Below are 20,515 nucleotides of genomic sequence, written 5' to 3'. Positions count from 1 at the left end.
GAGCATAACAGACTAACATTACTTTCTCAATAACTTGTACCCAAAATATCACAACACCACAAATCAAACTTATAAACCTCACACAGAATCGAATAAACAGTCTTGCTTAGCCTAGTATAATTATTAAGCCCAGATGTGTTACCAGTCCGTGGAAAGGGGAAAAAGGAAGTTGCTGTGCAGTTCGCAGTTTTGTGTCGTCTTGCTGGTTTCGGTTGAGTTCAGTTGCTGTTTGAAGTTCTTACAGCAGGACATCGAGTCGCTGCTTGAAGGGTTGGCAGAGCTTGGAGTGCGAAGAGGTTTCCTTGGTAAGATGAGCTGGAAGCTGCACCTTTGTGCTCCTCTCGAAGAGTTGGATGGGAAGAGAAGATGTGAGCTGGAGAAGAGGCTCCACAGCCTTCCCTCCTGTGGAAGGATCGTAGGAAGAGGATGAAGAGGCTCGACTGCCTTCTCTCCTTGGAGGGAGTGTAGAAAAAAAAGAGATCGAGAAGCTGGAGAACTTAGCTTATATTGGCCCGGTGACCTCACAGGTCATGGGGTCCAGAGTGACCAATGGGAGTTGAAACCTGTGTCCCTGGGGGGGGTTTCCACCCCTCTGTGTGAAGTTGATGCCCTCTGGGACATTGAGTTCCTTGCTCTGGTTTTTAATGGCCCCTGGGAGACGGAGTCCTGGAGGGACATGCTGCTTCCGGCTTTGATGGCACATGTAGGCCGAAGTGTGGTTTCACACAAAACCATGGCCCAACATCAGTGTGAGTGGACTTTTCCTGCTGAAGATGAGTCACTTGGTCACAGCAAACAGAGAGATTGCAAATTCTCTCTAATGACCAGGTTACCATGGAAACCAGGTTAGATTTGAAAGCGCTTGATGAGTTGAAAAAAATAAAAAAACGACCCTCAGGCTTCACTTTGCTCTCTAATTACATTTGTGCAACCTCAGAAAAAACCTGATGACATCCAGACCTGTCCTGTTTTGTGGAAGTAATATCGCCGCTCGACTTCCAGGAATCAAACGAACGTCGTGTTGAACCGTGCAAAGAGGCAGCGAGGAGCCGAGCCACCGGTTGCATGAATGGGACAAAGCTCGATGCTGCTCCGCTTAAACATTAAGAAATGCCAACGTTTGTTTAAACGCTGGAGCTGCAGCTGCTTTCAAGCCTGTTACTGCAGCTCAGAGGTCAATACCTGGTAGTTTACTCGCTCCTCACACCGCGGTTCTTCTCCTCCACGCCCTCCGGCACCGAACACCCACCTGAAGGAGCTCTGGAGTGAGATTGATTCAGCCTCTGAAGTATTGACTGTGGATAGAGGGCTTGCTTTGTTTTTTCCCAGCACGAAAGAACCTGCAAAGAACCATTTTTGATTCACGGCAGGACAGTGATAGTCCACTCGTCCACTGCATGGGGTGTAATCACCAATAAACCCTGAGGTCAGTGCAGTCCCACGCTGTCAGGGGAGGTGGTGTCCGGGGGGAGTAATACGTTCACAGAGCTCTGCCCCATTACCCATCTGCCTGGAGCGGAAAGAACAATGGCTTTTCTATCACTCTCTATTTCTTTAACGTTCACGCCCAGGCCCTCTGTCAATGTCTCACTATCGCTGCATCATTAGCTCGCTCCATACGTCTTCCCGACGCCGGGAGGCAGAGACTAGACAGACGGAGAAATTAGCAGCGTTTCAGCTGCAGTCACTGTGGTAGAAATAGCGTATTGTGGCGCTGCAGCTCTCTCATTAACCTTATCACACTAAGCAAGACAGGTGGCAGGTGCACGAGTCGCATGCAGCCGCTTCGATTCAAATAGAAAAACCATCAAACGTTGAAGGGAAAGAAAATCTCGGCTTTCTGCGTCTTTTTATACCTTTATGAGTCACAGCAGCCGTCACGTAGAGGGCAAGAGTCGATAAAGTGAGAGTTAATGAAGCTGTGGTTTTGCGTTGTGAACAAGATGCTCACAGACATTTCTTACTGTTATTAAAGCGCCGGGGTTTCTAACCTGTGACGTGCACGTGGTTGCAGGTGCTGCGAAAACAAAGGGAAGTTAGTTTTCGTAGTTCTTACCTCTTTTGCTTGCAAATCTTTCTTTGAGTCATAATTCAGTTGAATCAGTGTTTCTTACAGTTAATAATCTCAATATTGATCACTAATAAAAGCCCATAATTCCACTTCAAAATCATATTTGAAAAAACGACACTCCTCAGGACTCCAGAACTTGTTTGAAAGGTTTTAAATTAGACATATTTGGTTTGTTTGTACTTGTAGAGAATGTTTACATTCACAAAAACACACCAGAGGTAAGAAAACCTGAAAAAAACATCACGTTTCCTTTGAGTTTCGTTCCGTATCAAATTAATCCAGTGGTATTTGTCCGTCACGCTGCAATCACGAACTCCTTATAGCTAATTCGATATTCTTTAAAGGTGCTTATTTGACAAAAACCAAACTATTCTAGGCTAAATTAAAAGTTTGAGGCCCTAACTTATAGTAATTTACTAAATCCGTGACAACATGATCCCTTTTTCAAATCCCCCCCTAAAGCACTCTGGAAACTGAGGTCCCCAAAGTTAGAACATAATTTGAGTATCCATCAAACATAATTAAGTTCAATGAGAGTAAGCTGAGGACTGACAGAATCTCTTAATGTCCGTGGGGAGTCCGTTCTGTCAGAGTGTGAGACGCCCTCGGTTTGACGGCTGCTGCCACTGAGGGAAACGAGCCAAGAAAGTTACAAACTCAAATACACATTTCCTACCTGTCAACACACTGCGAAGCGACAGATTGTCACCACGGGGCGTTTGCTGGTGTATTTTCGGTGCAGGGAGCAGGGTCGGGTTCAGACAGTCCGGTGGAGATGGAGCTTTGTGGAGAGCCGTGTGAAATTCGAGATGACATGGAGAAGCTGCAGGGCCGCGGACGGCTGAGAAATCCTCCTCGGGCACAAATCCTCCAGACTTGAAATCCTGTCCAGCGCTTGGCTAAGCTATAAATTTGCCTTAGTGGACACTCGCATTTAGTCTGAATTCTGAACGTGAAATCTCATTAATTTGTGCAACATGAGGTGGAAAATGTTTCGGTCATTTGAGGAGAGTTTAGACCCAAAAGCAGTCGTCACACAAGCATTTATATAAGTGAGTTTTTAGAAATTTAAGACTCAAGACATATCAAAGTGGTAAAATTGACTTTACTTGCATATTTTCACTTTATGCTACTTTATACTTACGAGTACATTTCTGTGTTGATGCTCCGGAGCCACTTCAGATTTATTCCTGGTCATTAGTGAGTCGTCCTCAAACACTTCTACAACCTACTGTCACCTTTTATTGTTGTGTGCAAGAGTTAGAAAACTTTGTGTTCATCCCACCTGGTTTATCTGCAGTGAAGATTTTAAAGTTGTGTTTTTTTATCAAATGAAACTGAATTTGCTTTATTACCGTTTGGAGCATCGCAGCAACAAAACAAACGTTGTGCTTTTACTTTGCAGACATAGTTGCTGTCATGACATCTGTGTACGATATGGTGAAATGAAATTAATGAAAATAATCAAAATCATCTGGAGGGACAGATATTATTGCTGCAAGCTTTGACCTCGGTTTTACACAGAAGACTTGAGACGACTTTATTAAATATATGAATCACTGCGACAGATCAAAATACTCTTATTACTAAAATCATTTCAGTCATAGCAATAAAAATACTACTTAAGTGAAGGTGGATTCGTATTATAAGCCCAATGTACTTAAAGAATACATACAAGGTCACATTGGCTGATCTATTAAAATTATACGACCATATTATATATGTAATGGACTAAAATGTACAGTATATCACAAAGTAAAACGCAATTAAAAAACTGCAGTGAAGTATAATTATCTCTCTACAGCAAGTACTGATAAAGCCAACCCAATATTTTGCATTTACTCAGTGAAATATTTCTTCTACTAAACCCAAAGACTGAACAATTCTCCCTCGGCTGTCAAACACCACAAGTTATCTGATTTCCCAGATAAATAATAAATCATGTGAATCCTCAAATAATAAAGCCTGACGTTGAATAAACAACACTTCTCCTCAGAGATTGTTGACGCCCGTGTTTTACTGCAGAGAGAGAAAAGGTTGAGCCAGGTAAATATTAGAAAAGCGCTAATTCAATGTGCCCGGAGGCGGCGTCCTGTTATCTCTGGAGCGTTCGGCCCGGAGTTCAGCGGGTCGTCCTCCTGCGAGACGCCACCGAGCAGCTCCGCGAGTTATTGTAGATAAATCTGAGCAAACGGGCCGAGAAAAAGAACGACTCCAGCAAAAAATTCAATCAGTAATTCAATCCTGGTGTGTGGAAAACACTCCGGGTATTAGCTGAAATATATTTACTTTAAATCAAGAGTGGAGCGACTCGGGGGAAGGATCCCAAAAGGCCGGAGATACAGAGCTGTGTGTTTTTCTGTGTTTGTTCTCTTTTACCCATGAATCCTCGCAGAGTGCTCGTCAGCATTCTTGGTCTGTGTCTCCAGGTCTTTGTATGCGGCTTTCTCCCCCCCCCCCCCCCCCCCGGGAAGCACATTCAACATACAGGAAAATAAATGAGTTTGACTGTGCCGAGCTCTATTTTTTATCTGCCTCATGTTGAAAATACCAGACCAAGCGTTTTGACATCTTGGACTTATTCCCATGAGCCCTTTTTTTAATCCAAACAGATGATATCATTTGCTTGTTTCTTTCTTTTTTAAATATTTGTCAAACGATTATTACTTTTACCGTGATAGCGAGGACTGTGTGTGTGTGTGTGTGTGTGTGTGTGTGTGTGTGTGTGTGTGTGTGTGTGTGTGTGTGTGTGTGTGTGTGTGTGTGTGTGGCTGCACACGGTTGAATTATGTTTACGTTATTATGCTACTATGCTTTTCTTATCCCTTGGCTGAACTGCAGACTAATGGAGGTTGCTGTAATATTTATGAAGCTCGTCTCCCCGTACACTTGGCTCACTGTCCTCAGTCTTATATAGAAAAAGCACAAGACCATTTGAAGAACTCACTCTCTAATCGAATGTCTCTCTCTCTCCCTCTCTCTCTCTCCCTCTCTCTCCCTCTCTCTCCCCTCTCACCCTTGTAATCACCATCTGTTTGTCCATATTGTGTGATCCTGTGTTTCTGCTCCCCCCCGCTCGCCACCAGAAGCTCCTTTTGGCCTCCTGCTCGGTGTGTTTGTGGTCTGCGGCCTGGCTCTGCTGGGCCTCCTCACATTCGTCTCCTGGAAGCTGTGCTGGGTGCCTTGGCGGACTAAGGCCCACTTCCCCAGTCCGTCGCTCACCCCGGCCTGCGGCCCGCACCACTGCCCGTTCCCACCGCCTCCCCCGTCGCCCAGCTCCCAGCAGCCGGCAGTCACCATGGCGACCGAGAAGGTGAAGGACCCCGTGGGCTCGATGGGCTTCCTGGAGGCTGCAGTGAAGATAAGCCATACATCTCCTGACATCCCCACTGATGTGCAGCTCTCCATGAGGGAGCACTTCCTGCGCCGCACGCAACGCATGCAGAGACAAGCCACCGAGCCAACTTCCTCCACTCGGTTAGTCACGTGCACTGCATGTACTGCGTGCTGTGGTTATCCATGTGTAAACAGGCGTCGGGTTACATACAAACATGCCTGCATGCACACAGAATTTAAGAGAGGCCAACAAATACAGTTAATACATCATTAATGAGGGGAGATATTTTCTATCCGGGCAATTTACTTTCTAGAGTTAATTAAAATAAATACAGTAGATTGTGTTGCTCTCTGCCTCAGAGGCTTCTCTTCGCAGGTCATTATTGTGAAGCTAATTACATGCTGATGGCTTCTTTATGAGTATTAATTAAATATAGTGGATATAAAAAAAAAAACGTTTGCTTTTGCATTACGAGCAGAACTTTACAGCAGGAAACGTCTGCACAATTGAGTTTCACATATGAAGAAGGAGATTCTCCAGTCAGACACGTTTACATTAACACCAGCACATCAACAACGGCCTCAGGCATCATCACCAGAAGCTCCAGAATCTCGTTGATATCTTTGTCTCCTGTGATATTTGTTCTTTGAGGATATCCGGTGTTCAATGCAGGTCCGACAGCTGCTCATGTTTTTAATGTGTTCATAATAAGTTTATTCTGCCCGTGTATGACTGTTATCCTCCTCTGTCTAAAGCAGCAAAATCCTATTCAAGGTCCTGAAACAACACAATACTCAGTCACCACTGTGTCCTCATTTGATTCTCACTGGAAAGTTTTTCAACCTTTATTTCCCTTACACAGCTCTACTACATTTTATTGTATTTTCCCATTCGTCAAGCAAAACACCAGATAACATCAGGGAGCAGCAAGGAAAAACTCTCAACTTTACAAGAAGCGTCTGGTGCAAATCAAACATATTCTAAAATGTATACACCCAGTTTATTATAAGACTGACATGAGAACAGAGAAGCTTTCAAGGGTAAATGTCTTCATGCATTTTTAAAAACAATATTAATACAGGCCACAGGGCACAAGTTATTTCCTCCCACTCAGGAAATAACTCCGCTATAGTCGGCTGTTGTCTTTGTCTGAGGAATTGCATTTTTTACCCGAAGATGTGAGGAGACAGGAGACGATCAGTCGTCCTTTGTTAGTGCGAGTTTCTTTGAGGTCAATTCTCAAACTCAAAGCCGTGCAGAGTTTCCCTCTTCACCTTCACCACAGCTCCTCCACACTAACCACAGCTACTCCCCCGTCACTCTCCTTCTTTCTGCTTCTTCTGTCCCCGCAGGCACAATTCATTCAAAAGACACCTGCCCAGGCAGATGCAGGTCGGAAGTCTCGACCTGGGAAATGACTTCATGATGGACAAAGAAGAGAAGCCCACCAGCATCGGCCGCATCCAGCCGGAGCTCTACCAACAGAAGGCCCAGGAATCGGAGGAGTCGTCCAAGAACGGCAGCAGCAAAAACTGTGGCAGGATTAACTTCTCCCTCAAGTACGACTACGAGAACGAGGCCCTCTTGGTCAACATCCTCAAGGCACTGGACCTGCCCGCCAAGGACTTGTGCGGCACATCCGACCCTTACGTGAAGGTCTACCTCCTCCCGGACCGCAAGAAGTTCCAGACCCGCGTCCACCGGAAAACCCTCAACCCCACGTTCAGCGAAACCTTCCAGTTCCCTGTGCCGTACGAGGAGCTGGCGATCAGGAAGCTGCACATGAGCGTCTTTGACTTTGATCGGTTTTCCCGGCACGATATGATCGGGGAGGTGGTGCTGGACAACTTGTTTGAGACGTCAGACCTCTCCAGGGAGACAGACATATGGAGGGACATCCAATACGCCACCAGTGTAAGAATCCATCGGCTTTTTTTCTTGTTTGTTCTACATTCAGTATCAACCAGCAGATTGCACAGAGAGCCCGATATCTTCTGTGACCCATATGTCTCGTATTGACTGGTAAGCTCGAGTGCACTTTCTGATCTATACATCCTAGACTCACAGATTCATTAGCTGGCTGATAAAAACTGAGCCTTTCACAGACAAACTGGTGTTTGCTGATATGAAAACCTTTATTTTACACAATAAACAGAAAAGATGTGCATTAATGTTGCAGTGGCCGTAAACCCGCCTGTTTGGACTGGGCTGTTTGTTTGGCCTGTGGTGATACTGGTTCTGGTTTTCTTTGTGAAACTGTAAAAGGGACCCTGCACTAATTGAGTCCCAGCCGACCCAGTCTGCCGAGCGCTGGTCCCCTCTTCATTCAACGTTTATTAACATTGAACGTGTCATGTTTCCAAACTCAACACCTCACTTCCCTGGATCCTTAACACAACACACGAGCAGTGTGAAGCTGGTCTGATGAACGGTTCTCGAGATATACGAGCAACATACAGACTAATATTCAATATGTTGCATTCAAATATTTGTTTCTTTTCTTAATTGATGTTCTGTACATGAGGATAATTAAATCTTAGGAATCTTTACTCCCTGATATCGGCAGCGTCCCCCAAAAGTCCATATCGGTCGGGCTCTAATACAAACTGTACATATCACTTAAATGTTCAGCTACGGTGATTACACTGAAGATACTGCTGACATGTCGTCTGTAAAGTTTTTGGATGTATTACAAGTGGAAATTCTCATCTTCATTTATTTAGGTTGATTGAAAAGAGGAAGTACAAACTGAGTTGTTGGTATTTTGGTGGAAAATGAGTCTTAGACATTGTGCAGAGAAGAGTCGGCCTGAGTCGTGTTGTGACGCTCCGTCAGTCTTTTGTGTGACCGGCAAATTGAATCTTTATTAGCGTCAAGGCAACAGGCTCTCGGTAACATAAAGTGAGCAAGTGTCTGTGTGTGTGTGTGTGTGTGTGTGTGTGTGTGAGTGGAGGAACAAAGAGTCAGTCTGCCGAGTCATGTGGAATAATTATGTAAATGCTCAGAACAATATGTGCAGAAGACGTCTTCATGCTCGGTGGCTCGGCTCAGATCGGCTCAGCAGGGAGTGGATGTTGTATCTTCTCCCACGTAGAAGGAAACAAGAGTCAGAGGCATCAGGTGGATGTGACTTTTGGGGGGGTGGGGGGGGGCAACAGGGGGACCTGTACCCTGCTGCACCGCCCGTAGTATCGGGTGCAGGTTTCGTGCTTTGGAAATGCTGTTGGTTGCATTGCTTTCAGGTGTGTGGTGTGCAGGCGTGAAGCAAAAGAACGAGCCGAGCGCTGAAGGCTTGGATACACTGCGCTGATTAAAAGGGTGCGTTTGATATGCGCTGCTGTGAAAGGAGCGTGTCGTGTGATTGTATCAGGAGACTTGAGTTGGGGGTTTACCTCAGATTAGCATCAGTCCCACGAGTGTTTCCTGCCCCTTCCTCCAAATAGCAAACTGATCTGAGGATAGTGGACCTGACAGATGTCGGACTAACAGACGCTTCACTCTGTTCAACAGTCGCTCACGAAGTCGACACCTCGACGTGAACCCGAACGTCCTTTATCGCAGCAGACGCTCTGGCAGATAATGGCAGGAAGAGCACAGGTGTCCTCGATAAATTAAGAACGACAACATTCTGCTCAGGTGAAGCGGTTCCAAGCTCCTGTGGTGTCGCCTGCACGGCTCATTGTTAACACGGTGTGATTCAGCTGTGCTGCTGCTGCTCTGACAAGGTCGATGCTCGACCTGACACTCGCTCGTTTGGGGATTTTACTGACAACAACAAACTAAATACTTGAAATATAATAATCCTTAAAATATTCACTTTACACCCACATTTAAATCAACGTCAGATAATTACAATAACTTGTAATGTGATTTAAGGCTCATTTATGCTGCCAATATGTATAAGGGTGCAGCGATTGACTTTGGTTGTCTCGCTTGAACTATTGGCTACACTGCCCCCCCCCCCCCTTGTGTTACTTGCTTATCTGTAATCTTTCAGAAGGTGAGTACGAATACAGACCAAATGAATGAAGAGTACGGACATGATGCTACATCGGTTTCTGTATCAACTTGAGTATAAATGAGCCTTAAAGCAGAAACATCAGACATTTGGAAAGTACTTGTACAGTATTTACAACATTGTGAGATTAGTATTTAAGTATTAACACCCAAAAATAGATAGTTAAATTTATTAACCGAGTAATTAAAAGCCCCTCAAGTCCCAGCAGTTGATATTTTTCTATCTTGTAAGTGTAAGATGAATAAATATCTCCTGTAGGGACTTTAGAGGCTCGGTACCAATCACCAACAAACAAGTTTAGAAAATGTCCTTTGTGTCTGGTCAATCTCTTTTTTAAGGTGGAGGTGTGATTGTGAGGATGAACGGTGTGTTGAGGGAATTTTAAAATCCTGCCTCCCGCATCTGTAATGTGAAGCAAATCACCAGAAATGCATCAGTCAGCAAAAAGCATTACGATTCAGATCCGTAGCTCAGTTTTTTTTTTTTATTATTGGACATAAACATAATTGGCACTTCTTAAAATACATAAAGGGACTCGCTGCAGCCACAACACTTCTCTAAACATGAGAGGATATTTCTGTCTCACGGTTTACTCCTGTAATTGTTTTCCTGTTACTTGTTGATGTCCAGGGGCCGGTGATGTCTTTGTGCCAATGTTGTTTGGCATCGTGTTTGTTCTCTTAGGGCCTTCATCGCTTTATCACCTCCTCAGTGCCCTTACATCAGACGCCCCCCCCCCCCCCCCCCCCCCCTGCAGTTCTTGAACTTGAGCTTCTTCAAGGATGGTTCAATAATCTCAACGTTATTGCTTCGGAGGTAGAAAAGCAAGGGGGGGGGGGGGGGGGGGGCCTCAGCTTGGCACGCAAACTTTATTGAACCACCAAATGATTTTATGACAGAATCCCTTGATCACATTAAAGTCAAGATTGGCAACATAAAGAATGCACAGATGGTGGGATCTTAGTAGAAACCCCCCAAAAAATGAATAAATCATGTAGCGGTGTGTGATGAAAGTTGTGGGTGAGATAAAGACTTGACTTTACAAACACTGTGCAGCCTAATGAGTGGGTATCAATCAGCGGGGGGGGGGGGGGGGGGGGGGGGAGCAGCAGATTCAGGGATCATCGATAACTTCAACCCACAAACATTACTGAGATAAAGAATCTGTAGATATCGACTTCGGACTTTTTCTCACGCGTTGTTTCAATCTTAACATTTACTTTGTGAAGGTTTATTACATGTTAATCAGTTACAGAGATTATTTATCTGCTGTGTTTATCAATCATTCTCTGTAACAAGGCTTCCATGTAAATCCAGAAAACGACTAATAAGGAAATAATATCAGACTAAAGACAGATTTTTTAAGTAAACCGTTAATGTCTGGCTGATGTTCTCACATTGATAATTAGCATAGATTATATATAAAGATGGATGAATGTTCTCCAATTCCTCCCGCTGTCCAGAAATAAAGCAAAGATGTCCTGGTTGTAGATCTTGTGCATTTGGAGTCTGTGCAGCGGGTCATCAGGGGGTGGAGCCAGAGCAGCGAACACGAGGTCGACCAATCAGGAGTCAGTCTCAGCTGTCAATCATGACATTTCCCCCCCCCCTATTTTACACCATCAAATAACTAATTAAACTTTACAGAAACATACATCAGTGTGATAAGAGCTACCTGAAATTAACTAATTAAACTATTTTTGAGAAAAACTGAGTTGATCTACATTTTAACTTTTTTAGTTTGGTTCATGTCTCGTCTGCTAACATGCAGGTGGTGGGATTTAAGACCTATACTGCAGCAATTCTAAATCGGGACTTTATTCTTGTTATAATATTATATATTTTTCTTCAGTGTGGCTCTTATACTCTATTATAGGTCATAAACAGAAATTAACCTGGTGATGACATCATGTGACGAGTTTAAGGGATAAAAATGTCATTACAGAGAAGAATTGTCGAGACATTTCACTAAAAGCCCAAATCTCCTGGTGTCGCTACAGGATAAGTTGGAGGAATTCATCCTTTGGGAATCATGAAAGTCTTTTAAAAAGTTTTTTTGATGTAATCCATGTGGCGGTTGTTAAACTACATCGATTAGTCTGGGCCGACCGACACCGTCCACCGAGCAACACAGCAAACGTGGCTGAAAACAGTTAATGCAGCTCAGGCGTTGAACCGGCAACAAGCCAGCCTGTGTTTCTACGACCACAATCAAAGTGTCACTCGGTGCTTTTACAACACTCGACGTTTCTGCTGCGCTCTCACATTACGGCTGCACCTTCACACCCTTCAAAACCAAATCCCTCACTCCCACAGCAGGGAAAGCCGAATCTCAGCGGTACACGCGGGGGAGGCGGCGTTAAGAAGCGCGCACTCACACAGAAGACGTGTCGGGATTTGCCAATCAGTGGGGCCCTCTCACCGAGCTCATTCCGAGTGTGGGGGGGGGGGGGGGGGGGGGCACGACCTTAATGCTGTTTCTAGGAGCTGAGAACTCGCATGGGACAGATAACAGGAGTCGGATTCCCCCGGACTGTGTTTACACCAGTGAACAGTGATGATTTAGTCGGTAGTCAGACTGTGTGTCTTCGAAATGTAAGACGTTCTGATTTATGACGACACTTGATGATAAAAAACCCTCTAAACATTTTACTGAGACTTGTTAATTTTGTGGGTAATTGCTTATGTTTGAGTACTGAGCTGTAAATCTCCTCTGATTATAATCATGCGGAGGCGACATTTTAGAAATTATGCTTTTTAATTATCTAAATTATCCGTTTTGGCAAATACACACAGTTGATTGGTCTTGATTTCAGGATGAATCCTAATCTCTTCAGCGGGAAACTGATATCTGGATAAACCCAAGTTGTTTTCCTCATTCGAACATCCATCTATTATCTATATTGCTTTTTCCTCTGAGGGTCACTGGGAGGGGGGGAAGCTGGAGCCAATCCCGGCTGACATTGGGCGAGAGGCGGGGTTCACCCTGGGCAGTTCGCCGGTCCATTACAGGGCCGACATTCTGGCCTTGCTCAGACCCTTGTATTAATATCTGACAGATGCAATCATCATCCTTCACATGTGGCATTTGCATTCACACAGCGGAAAAGAAAGTAGCCGCCGGGTCTGAACGAGGTCACGGAGACACCCACGGGCAATTTAGGCTACATCCATAGGATTTATGTGCTACAGATACGCTGGATGTCATCACACGGAAACGTAGTTGTTTGGATGTAGCTCAGCTCCTTGTCTCCGGACTGTGGGAGGAAACTGGAGCAAAAGGCAGAAACAAGGCGAACATGCAAACTCAGCAGAGCAAAGCCACAGCCGGTGGTTAGGTTCGAGTCCAGAGGGGAATAGTGTTCACTTTACCTCCCTGCCCTCAGCTGAACAGTTATCTACTGTTATTAATAAGACCTTTGGCACCTTTTAACTTATCTGGTCCTCAGACTCGAAAAGCTGCATCGGACAACATCTGAACACACTCACCAATAAAACCTCTACAGTTCACCCTCCTGTGTTGTATCATACAAAACCAGTTAGTTTAAGATTTCAGTTTGTGTAAATATTAAATAAACGACCAGCATATGAATCAGTGAAGCTTTAAAAGGCCTTTCAAAAACTTTCAAAATTAGAAAATGTGTGAAATAAATTCAAACCAACGGAATCACTGCAAACGATTGGATGTGTTTGCATTGACCTCCGAGTTTTCACCATTGACCAAAAGCAAAACATTTTGACAGTGCTGAACTTATAAGTCAGTTAAATTAAATAAATATAAAAAAAACATATAAACCTCTATAGATACTAGAAAAAGGACGATTGCTAAAAGTTCTAATCGAAGCCAAACATCCAAATGGTGAAGTCACATTAATTTGTATCCGGTTTCTAATCTGGTCTCAAATCCGCTCGTTCCCTGTGTTCGTGTGAGAATTTGACCCAAACACCTGTTTATTGATATTATATTAGTTTCTCTTGTTCAAACCTGACAAGAGCAAAATATCTTCTTTATCCCAGAAAGACCTTGAGAAAAGAAACTCTCCTCTAATGGTACATGACTGTGGAACGTAAGTGTGCTGAATATAAATGTGACATTCTCTTCTTGTGTGTGTGTGTGTCCTTGCAGGAAAGTGTCGACCTTGGAGAGATCATGTTTTCACTATGCTACCTGCCGACCGCCGGCAGACTCACACTGACCGTCATCAAGTGCAGGAACCTCAAGGCCATGGACATCACTGGATACTCAGGTAAGTTCTCGTGTGTGCGTTTGCGCCGGAGCTGTGTGTTTGTGTGATTCACCTCCAGCTGCAGATGAGTCCAAATGACTGATCCACACACACACACACACACACAATTGTAAGTGTGTCAGGCTCAATGAACAAACAGTGGAGAGCCACTTCCACCGCTGCGTTCTGTTTATTTCAGCCACTATTAATATTCAACACTTGCAATAATCAGACACTGTCAGCACATTGTTGCCGGCGCTGTTTGTTTTAATAGACTTGCTGTTCCACTTCCACGTTCCACGTTTCCCTCAAACACAGATATCACTTGTACGATGTGACATTTATTGTAGCATTAAATTCCAGGGTTCAGACGCGAGTGTGACATTTTTTTTCCTGCCGTGTTTAATGACATTTCATGATCCTAAAGTGAGTCACAGTTTTTAATCCCCTGGAGTTTTTAGGGGGTTTAGCTGTCTGACATTATTCCAGTCTGTGCCTCGTAAACCCGCAGCTACCAAATTGTGCCTCGGAGCACATTGTGTCGCAAAGCAGGCGCTCTCGCTTGCCGTTACAGATTCTTGGGCGGCTTACGTCGGACTGAAACGCGGCGTAATGGATCATACAGGCGATTTGCCGCCGTCGGATGAAGATTGAAATCAGCATTCATCAGGAAAGCTTTCAAAGTCGCGCTATTTAAGCGATCCGTGGCCTCCCATCTCCTTTGTTTACACAAGGCGTCGACTCATCTACATTTATTGCACGTTGCTGATGCCAGGTCCTCCGGGGGTTTCTCTCGTGCTCATGTACAAACACACACTGAGTGATGAAACAGGGCCACTGACGGCTCGCGCTTGACGGACGTCTTTCAACCGTTAAAGTCAAAGCAAACACAGTCAAAGCTTGGTCTCCCGGAGGCCTGATCGTCATGCTAATTATGTCTCCTGCAGATTCCTGAATAAGACAAATAACTTTGAGAGTTTTCCCAAACACGATGATATTTTATATTCCTGTTCTCGCCCATCAGATCCCTACGTGAAAGTGTCGCTCATATGCGACGGGAGACGTTTGAAAAAGAAGAAGACGAGCATCAAGAAGAACACTCTGAATCCCACCTACAACGAGGCCATCATCTTCGACATCCCCCCCGACAGCATGGACCACGTCAGCCTGCACATCTCCGTCATGGACTACGACCTGTACGTACAAACCACAGCCGACACGATCAGTCAACTGGTCAATGAGTCGATCGATAGAAACCAGCAGCTAGTTTGTTAATCTACTGATGGATTCAGCCTCTGACTCCATATAAAGATGGACGACATGACAACTCACAAATCTCAAAGTACAAAGGTGGTTTCTATCGATTAGGGTCGTTCTTATCTCACTGATATTTGATATTATTTGACTTTTTGATGCTCTGGCTCCAAACAGCGTCCAATAAGATGACCGCACCTGCTTCCTCTATATTTTAGCGTAACTTTTGTACAACAGGAGGAAGTGGAGACGCAGCGTCCATCTTCATTCATTTTTAAAATAGTGAGAAAAAAGCCAATTAAACTCTGGTTCCAGCTTTTTTGTAATAAATCATTCCTAACTTATGTGGTATTTGTGGATTTGTGCATTTGTTGACATTTAGTGGAATAATTGATGAATCGAAAAAGAAAAATAAGACTAACACTGTGAAAGATATTGTTGGACCAACCTAAATGTTGGTAATATTCAAATTAATTGAGTTTGTTCACCGTAAAGTTAGCAAGTTATATTAACACAATATCTCACTTTAATTAAAATAACTTAATTCATTCAAGTGTTACCAACAAAGTGGGGCAAATTTCATTTAGCACAAATCTGAATATGCTAAACAACCCACGAGAAAAGCAAATAAAAAAGTATTTTAAAACTTTGTTCCAGTTATTGTAACTTCACTTAGATGTTTCACACTGTGGGACGTTCCTCTGTGCTCACCTTGAATTTAAAGTATTACTTTAATACTTGCCGATCATAATCCAATAAAATATATATATAGAAACTTGAGGTGAAGTAGGAGACGTCTTGTGTCAAGAAGTTGAACCTTTGAACTGAAAAGCAAGTTTCAGAGTCTGGGGTTTTCTTCAGTGAGGGAGATGAGAGGTATTTACTATTTAATGCTATTTAACAAGCTAGTTGAACTTTCTTTTGTGGAAAAGCAACATCAATTATTAGAAGCACTGAGTCTTAAAACATGTATGAAGTTAATCCTACGAAGATTCAGATCCTCCCTCGTGTCTAATGTTGCGTTCCTTCAGAGAAAAGCTCATTCACTAGCTTTTATGTGAAGCTCTAACCGGAGAGGGGGGGGGGGTGGACGCGGTGCAGAGAGCTGACAGGAAGAGAACGTGCAAGTTAAAGGTCAGACTCAAAAGGTCAGACTTGAACTGTGTTCTATAAAAGGAGCAGACACACCCAGGATTAGAAACATCGCATCCTTGTGTTCTCTCCGTCGTCTGCTCTTATGCTGGGATTAAATCAAGTCGTGTTAATAATCCAAGGATTATTGTCAAGGAGAACAAAGTCCGCTCCCATTTATCCTTCAGACGCGGTTAATAGATCTGTTTTGATGGCCTTCGTGAGATGAAGCAATTCCAGTGTCACATCGGGGGACAGGTTCGCCGCCTCGATCGAGACGACGTCCAGATGCAGATTTGTGTCTCCTTCGATTACGAGACGTCCTCCGTGCAATTACAAACAATACTCTGATGTATGTAGATGTCGTGTCAGGTTGAATCAGACGTATTCATACGTGCATTTATTTGTGTTTGTCCCCACAGGGTAGGTCATAATGAGATCATTGGCGTGATGCGGGTTGGGTGCAGTGCCGAGGGACTCAGCAGGGACCACTGGAACGAAATGCTGGCTTATCCACGCAAGCCCATTGCACACTGGCACCCCCTGCTGGAGTCTAAGAAATCCGAGAAGGAGGTAGGTTTGAGAGGGGAGTCGTTGTTTTAAAGGATTATTCTGTGCGTGTTCATCGTGTAGAATGAGGAATCAGGGGCTTTTCCTGGTAATTCTCAGGTAATGCGTTGCTCCGGGGGCCGAGGCTTCAGATGGCTGCAGCTGCAGCAGCTCACAGCTCATGTTTGTCAATTAAGACTGAACTCCTGCTCTGAGACATTTCCCAGGAAAACCTCAACGCACAATACACACATTTTTCAAGGTAGACTGGTTTCCACTTTCTGCTGAGAAAATGCTGCTCTTTAAAACAGCAGAACTGGCCTGAAAACCAGTCTTTACTCCAAATTTACTCAAATCAAAGTAATTAATGCAATTAAACTACTAACAGCCAGAGGTGGAGGAAGAACTCAAACGTTTTACTTAAGTAAAAGTACAAATAAATGAACAAAAACATCCTCAAGTAAAAGTTGAAGAACGACACAGAGGGGGGGGGATGCAGCATGAAATTATATCGAAATGGGATTATCGTGCAGCATCAGCAATAACGATGTAGCGTTAGCATGCTAGCTACCGATTAACACGTCTTTTATGTACCACATTAGAAAAACAACCTCTGTTGCTTTTAAACAATTTCAACCTTATCCCTTCTTTTCATCATAATCCTGTTATTACCTTTATCCTCCATCTGCTATTTAATATTATAAATGAGCATGAATAAAGATTTCATTGTTTGATTTCCCTTCATTATCTTAATAAATCTTCTTCTCATTATTATTGTTGTTCCTTACGTGAGTGGAAAACAGTGAATCCATTCTCTCCTCGTGTTCCTGTAGCACAGTCTCTCTCCTCAGTGCAGATACTCGCTCTGTGTTGTGACCTGAGAGTGACAGTGCTGTAAAAATAATCAGCGTGTGCCTCCATGAATCATCGCCTTGTGTCTCTGTGTCCTGCAGTGGAAGGCGAGGACGGCCAGCTTCGACAGCCAAGGCTCCTGCCCCTCGCCCCGGCCCCCCGCCAGCCCCTGAGCAGAGCCACCTGTGACCCGGCCGCCCAGAAGGGGGTTTCCTCCCTCCTGCTGATCCACGTCCTGTCTGTCTGATTGAGGAGAAACACAACCCCACTGTCTCTCTCCCTCTCTCTCTCTCTCTCTCTCTCCTTCTCTGTCCTCCGTCCCTCGAGTCTAGTCCCGGAGCACTCTCCCCAGAACTGATCTAGGACCACCGTCAGCCGGCTAAGTTGTGTGAAGCACTTCGTCTTTTCAGGGTTTTAGGGTCTCTGATTTGAGACGTGGGCCTCGTCGTGACCCGCGTCGTCCTCAGAGGAGCCTGGCTGGACATTTGATATTGAGCCGTCCGGGGCCCGAACAGATCTCAGAGACTTTCCACACGCCGAGTGTTCAGCTGCAGAGACTCTTTGATGGAAGAACCCAGCTGGGTGTCGCTCGCTGGGAGCAGCAGGGAGTCGGACTGAGGACACGTGTGGGGTTGAAGGACAGACTTCAAAACTCCGCGGCTCTCTCACGTCGAGTTCTCCGGTGCCGCATTAGCATAAAACAATACCGAACTGTAGCATTTTGGAACTTTTAGATGTAAAACCGCTCCGTCAGGCATCGTTTTGTGAATAACACGAGTGAGGTGATTTCCAGAGCTCCAGCTGTACTTCCAGTTTCTTCAGCGATTAGGCTGATCTCCGTCGTACCGAGGCCGAAAACGAAAAACATTCTCGTCTTGACGATTTGACGCTTTACGCAAGCGGCCGTGACAAAACAGTTTTGCAGAATGAATAAGAAGAAGAAGAAAGAACTGAGGATTATTGTGTTGTGTTTTTTTTGTTCAAAACGGCTGCAGTGTTGTTGCTGATTTCAGTTTTTTTTGTCAATTCACAATATTAGACGGCTGAATTCCCTGTTAAAGGCACAAATAGCTCGAAGTAGAACCACAAGCTGACAAGATTTTAAAAGAGCTGGTGGAGCTGTGGAGGTTTCAGAGGGATTGTTGTGAGCACACGTTACACACCTTTACCTCTCCTCCGTTTAGCATTCAGAGCAAACTCACCCTTTTCTTCCAAGTGAAAACTCACACAAACACTCATCCTTCAGACAAACACTCTTCGAAACGTACTGTGTGTGTGTGTGTGTGTGTGTGTGTGTGTTTCCTTTTGTCCATACAGAAAAAGATGTGATGATAGGTATAGATACAAAAAAAAAGTATATATATATATGTAGCCTTGTTGGTGGTGATGATTGAGAAAAACCTAAACTCCTAAAACATGCAACTCTCTTGATATTTATCCTGTCATTTATCGTACTGTTGCACAGGGAGAATCAATCTTGAACGTGTGGTACATGGAATATTTCTGAACATATTTGATATGAGGAGAAAAATGCAGCACTGCTCTTACATCCGTTTTTTTCTTTGATTCCTTCGATGGATCCCCTGGAATCATTTGCTCTATTTATGATAAGTGTTTGTTATAAGATGCACAGATCCGCTGTCGACTCATCTGCCGATTTTTAACTCGACAGGCAATGAAGCCATGAAAAATAACTACAAAATAAGTTTTAAAATCTAAAACAAGCCAAGGATACGCACACCAATCGGTGCCAGTTAAGGTCTGGATTTCAGTTTTCTACCTGCTTCAGTGGTTCTATAGAACTTTGCGATGAGAACATTATTTCCCTCCAGGTTCACCTCCAGTAGTAGTTTTATCTGCTGCAGGCAACATCGTCATTAAATGCCAGCGCACACAGGTGGAAAACAACAAACACCTGGGGTCGATTATTAATAGAAAAACAATGAGAGGAAAACGTTTGACATCCCAGGAAAGACAGTAAATCGTGTGTTCTGGTCACGTCCCCAGGATTTGTTTTTACGATGTGTGTTTGTGGCCATTTGTCAAACGTTGTGATCGATGCCGAGCTCGTCACTTTGTAGTGTGTTGGGATTTATCGTGTGGGAGGAGTAACGCTGGAGTATTGACGGACTAATGACTTTTAGAAAAACTCATCACTTTGTCTTAATTATCATCTGTCAGAGAAAAGAGGAAAAAAAAAAAGAGTCTCAAGGCTGAAATGTGGCTGATAAATCTTATATTTACACATTTGATCTTAACGAATGAAGCTTTGGCCGAATTAACTGCAACTAATATGCAGTTTTGCACTAAATGTAACACATCTGCCATTTACTGGATCTAGCGTGCGGTACATTTTTAAAATCTCAATCAATATTATCTCATCACTGTTGCTGTTGTGCGTGAGGGAAGCTTTTGTGTATTTAATTTGTGTCGTGTGTTGACGTTCTGGGACAGAAGAAGATTTCATTTCTCTGTACCAGCCAGAGCTAATGTGTATATTGTGTGTGTGGGGTTTTTTTGTAACTAGAATTAGAATCAGCCATTCGCACAAATCTGCTCCAAAATGAAAGAAGATTTGCAAATTAAACTGCATTTCCAACCACTACTGTTAAGTTTGATTCAGGTATATGGAGAATAACAGCTGGTGCCACTAATTATTATATTATAGCTATTTTCTATTAAACCTCTGCAGAAGCACAAGGTACATTAAGTAAAGAGCACCAGTCTAATTTCAAAAGAATGAAAACAGAGGATAAAACATGTTGCATTTATGTTTGTTTCATGTTAGATTGAGATCAGTTTCCTGTGAGTCAAAGATCTGATGTTTCATCTGCTGCTATTTGTCATTTCTCCATCGAAGCGTCTGTGGATGTTAACGTCTCAGATTTATTCTCTAAACCTGTTTCCAGATTTGCTCTTTGATACTTTTTCGATTTTACTGATTCACTAAATTTTCCCAATTCAACACATCTTGCGAATATTACATTTTCCAGTGTCTCCACTTTGTGTCTTTATGTGCAAATTAAAAAATGGGTGGATGGAAACACTTTGTATTTATTTACATGCAAATAGAAAAA

General features: G+C 43.7%; 1 protein-coding gene across 2 annotated transcripts in view; it reads left to right on the top strand.

Annotated features, from left to right (window-relative positions):
• Positions 1–19,627, top strand: part of syt6a (synaptotagmin VIa) — a 59,210-nt gene extending 39,583 nt beyond the window's left edge. The window contains exons 2-7 of one of the 2 annotated variants that reach the window (XM_034591260.1): positions 5,161–5,548; positions 6,761–7,322; positions 13,553–13,673; positions 14,677–14,848; positions 16,460–16,610; positions 17,540–19,627. In XM_034591260.1, the coding sequence (XP_034447151.1) occupies positions 5,161–5,548; positions 6,761–7,322; positions 13,553–13,673; positions 14,677–14,848; positions 16,460–16,610; positions 17,540–17,611 (1,466 nt within the window). In that variant the 3' untranslated portion in view covers positions 17,612–19,627. The other variant, XM_034591261.1, reaches the window with a different exon arrangement.
• Positions 19,628–20,515: the final 888 nt, after the last annotated feature.

The sequence above is a fragment of the Hippoglossus hippoglossus genome, chromosome 7 (assembly GCF_009819705.1).
Source record: "Hippoglossus hippoglossus isolate fHipHip1 chromosome 7, fHipHip1.pri, whole genome shotgun sequence".
In the NCBI taxonomy this organism is placed as follows: Eukaryota; Metazoa; Chordata; class Actinopteri; order Pleuronectiformes; family Pleuronectidae; genus Hippoglossus; species Hippoglossus hippoglossus.
This window is presented reverse-complemented; position numbering and strand designations above follow the sequence as displayed.